Below are 3,657 nucleotides of genomic sequence, written 5' to 3'. Positions count from 1 at the left end.
TCAAATGAATTTTACAACATACATTTCTTCTTGGAATAAAAATTCTTCTTTATTTAAATACTTGTATACGGGCATCAAAAGGGACATTTTGCAGATTTGCAATTCCTTTGCAAGTAAAGTAACATTTATGGATCGCAATTGTTCTCAGAAAAGACATAAATACGTTTTCCACTTTGATACTTTCAATTTGTACATAAGATGGATAGCTACCAGAAGAATTTGTTTTTTGACTACTTTCAGTGGTTTCAGATTTCTTATCCCATGAAGGAGTATTATCTATATCACTTGCACTGACATCTTCGAGGCTTGTTCTCCAATTTCAGAAAAAGGTTCATTTTCTGTTGCTACGTTTTTATCTGGAGTTACAGACTTGTTACGCCTCAAGACGCATCTTTACTCATTCACATTCTTTAAAAAGTGCAATCCCGAATTGCGTAAAATCAAAACTATGTACACATCCACCAGAAAACCACACGGCAGCAAAATACAAAGACCATACTCAGCATTTCACAACACACATTGAACTCAAAAGGAAAAATTACCCAACTACACAGAAACATCAGCGATTAATTGAGCACAAATCTATGTATATAAGACGAACCACCTGTAAAGAGTTAGTCATCTTATATTGTTACTCCGTACACGTCAGTTCGACAATTGACGAATAAACTCTACGTATCGACGCTACAGTCGCGTGTAAGCCTGTTCGACAATTTGGCTAACTATTCAATTATTACCTGTCAAACTATATTATTTGATCTCAATAAATACGCGATCCATTAAAAGTGAGAACGTGCAACTTCATTATTGAACCTATCCAAATACCGAGATCTACGATACTGAAAGTACTCTAGAAACTGTAAGTACAATAAAATAATAAAACACATTCATTCTTATTCATATATCGTATATTCCTCATTACTCGTGAGCCTAAATCAGCCACTAGTACTATATTGGTACGTTTCGCACATTCGCTATTCGTAGTTTATGCACGAGACGTAACAATTGGTTCCGGTACAAAATTAGAAAAATCATTCTATTCTATCAATTCAAAGTGCAAAATCGGAATAAATTACTTTATCTTACCAATTCAAACTTTTCAATATAATCTTCAAGGCATTAATTAACAACAAATTAATAATTTCTAATTTTGAAAGAATTTTTCTTACAAACAAATTACATTTCAATCGTCTTCTCTTGAACTGAAAACACATAATATCAAATTGTGTCATTTCATAAGCGAAAACAGTGTAGTAACTTGATCATCGCGAATAAATGACCTGTTAGAATCTACAACTCAGCAAAATTTTTTTTTTTGGAACTCGAATTGAAATAAGGAAAGAGTAGAGAAAAAGTAGGTCAAAACAACAATTCCTTACTTACTCATATACGAATTTGTTACTTATATATATATATATATATATATATATATATATGCATGCTTATATAATTATATGAATGCCATAATATTATAAATCAAACAATATACGAATCATTTTTCGTGACTCCCTCCTAATAACAGAACTAATTTTAACTATCGATTTTTAGTTTTTTTTTTAAGTTCACATTATTTTCTTTCGAACTTTCTTATAATGTTCAATACAATCTAAATTCAATACATTTACTTTTCCTTTTCTTTTCTCGAATAAAATGCTCAAATGAGTAAAAAAATTATCCCAACTAGCAGAATAACTTCAAACGACTCGAAGCTTACGCGATCCCAAACGCGCAGCAATCCCCAACTGAAAAGCCTCCTACATAAAGAGTTAGAAAAAAACGCATTCAGAAGAAGCAGCAAGATACAATACTCACCTACAAAGAAAACCAAGGAAACACAAGCAGAAATTTCAAGAACCGAAGATTCATCAGCAACTCAAACAGAAGAACAAGATTCAGTTTTATAAGAAAACAACTTTTCAACAATAAATACCACAATAGACCTTGATAGAAATCAACGATACTCAGACTTTGGAGGAATTTACAACGAACAAAGCCTGATCTTAGGAACTTCAAAAGATATATTTTTAAATCTTGAACTACAAAGTCAAGAGGAAGGAAAAACATTTCTCGAAAAAGATAAACAAGGAATCATAATTCAAAAAAATTTTGAAAATAATCTACAGAAGGAAAACTCACGGAAAAGCGATTTTCTAGCATTAGTAAACATCGACACACTCATCGAAGACCCGTCTACCACAAAGCAAAAAACAAAAATCATTAGAGAAAATTCTACGCCATCAATTAATAAAATACCTACAAATATGGATAACCAAGAAAAACCAATGAAATTACAATTGAAAGACGTAGCAGCCTTCGTCACAGAGTTCGATGGCAAAAACATATCACCTATGGAATACATCTCCATGTTAAAAGAATTAAAGGATATTATAGACGACATCGATGAGAGAAATCTTACAAAACTATTAAAAATAAAAATTAAAGGTGAAGTAAAAGAAGCCATAAGAGGAAGCAAAGTGGAAAATATAACAGACCTAATCAATGCAATCAGAACTCTATACCCCATCAAAGAAGACATACACGCATTATATGCAAAAGTTCGTCAGATATCACAAGAAGAAGATGAATCAGTTGTACACTATACTAACAGAATACGACAATTAGTATTGAGAATAAAAGAACTAAATAAATGGGAAGACACTACAGCAATAGAACGAACACAATTCGAAGCTACACTAGACAAAGAAGCAGCTAAAAGCTATAGAAAAGGATTAAAAGCAGAAATTAGATATGAAATAGGCCCAGGAACCACAGTACAAGAAATGTCGACAAGGGTAATAGACATCGAAAGCGACATAGAAAAAAGGAAATACACAACAAAACCAAATAGAAACTATACATATTCCAACAATAAAGAAGAATTTCAGGAAACAAAAATTCTCACATGTCAAATATGCAGAGAATTTTCACATGAAGCTCTATTTTGTCGCACGGCAGCCTGCGTATATGGTAAAGGAACAGATCATTTCTTGAATAGTTGCAAGAGAGTGCCAAAGAAAATTAATCTAATATGCAAATTCTGTAGCCAACCAAGCCATTCAATAAGTGCCTGTCGTTTAAATAAAAGACAAAATATACACTGCCAACATTGTCAAAAAATGGGACATGAAGTAGATCAATGCCCACACATCAGTAACTACGAAGCATGCTGGAAATGCAACGAAACAGGACACAACCCAATAAATTGTAAGAATGACCAAACTTCAAAACAAAACAAATGTGAAAATTGGGAGAAGATTGGACATACAATGCAACAATGCCCGGAAGTAATATGCAGAAAGTGCAATAATATGGGCCACCTCGTAAAAGATTGTAAAGCAGGAGAAATAAAAAAGTCCCTATACAAAATATGTGCTATCTGTGAAGAAGTAGGCCACGAACAAGACACCTGTGACCAAGTAAAAATCATGTTCACAGAATTCAAAGCTAAACAGTAATTCAAGTGCCAGTATTGCGAAGAGACAGGCCACACAGCAAAGTATTGCCCACTCCTAAAAACGCAATCGCAGCAAGTTCAACAAACCCAATACCTATCATATAATTCAAATCATAATGGATTCCAAAGGAAAAGCTGTGCCTACTGCAAAAGTCCAGGACATAATATAAACGAGTGTAGGAAACTAAGCGCATTAATGAACA

General features: G+C 33.0%; 1 protein-coding gene across 1 annotated transcript; it reads left to right on the top strand.

Annotated features, from left to right (window-relative positions):
• The first annotated feature begins 2,261 nt into the window (after window positions 1-2,261).
• Window positions 2,262-3,455, top strand: LOC131670828 (zinc finger CCHC domain-containing protein 7-like). Its single transcript, XM_058946778.1, has one exon. The coding sequence runs from the start codon at window positions 2,262-2,264 to the stop codon at window positions 3,453-3,455; it is 1,194 nt and encodes a 397-aa protein (XP_058802761.1).
• Window positions 3,456-3,657: the final 202 nt, after the last annotated feature.

This window comes from Phymastichus coffea, unplaced genomic scaffold (assembly GCF_024137745.1).
Source record: "Phymastichus coffea isolate CEN01 unplaced genomic scaffold, Cenicafe_Pcof_1.1 PCOF00009, whole genome shotgun sequence".
Lineage (NCBI taxonomy): Eukaryota > Metazoa > Arthropoda > Insecta > Hymenoptera > Eulophidae > Phymastichus > Phymastichus coffea.
The sequence above is the reverse complement of the archived record's forward strand: the minus strand, read 5'-3'. Positions and strand labels throughout refer to the sequence as shown.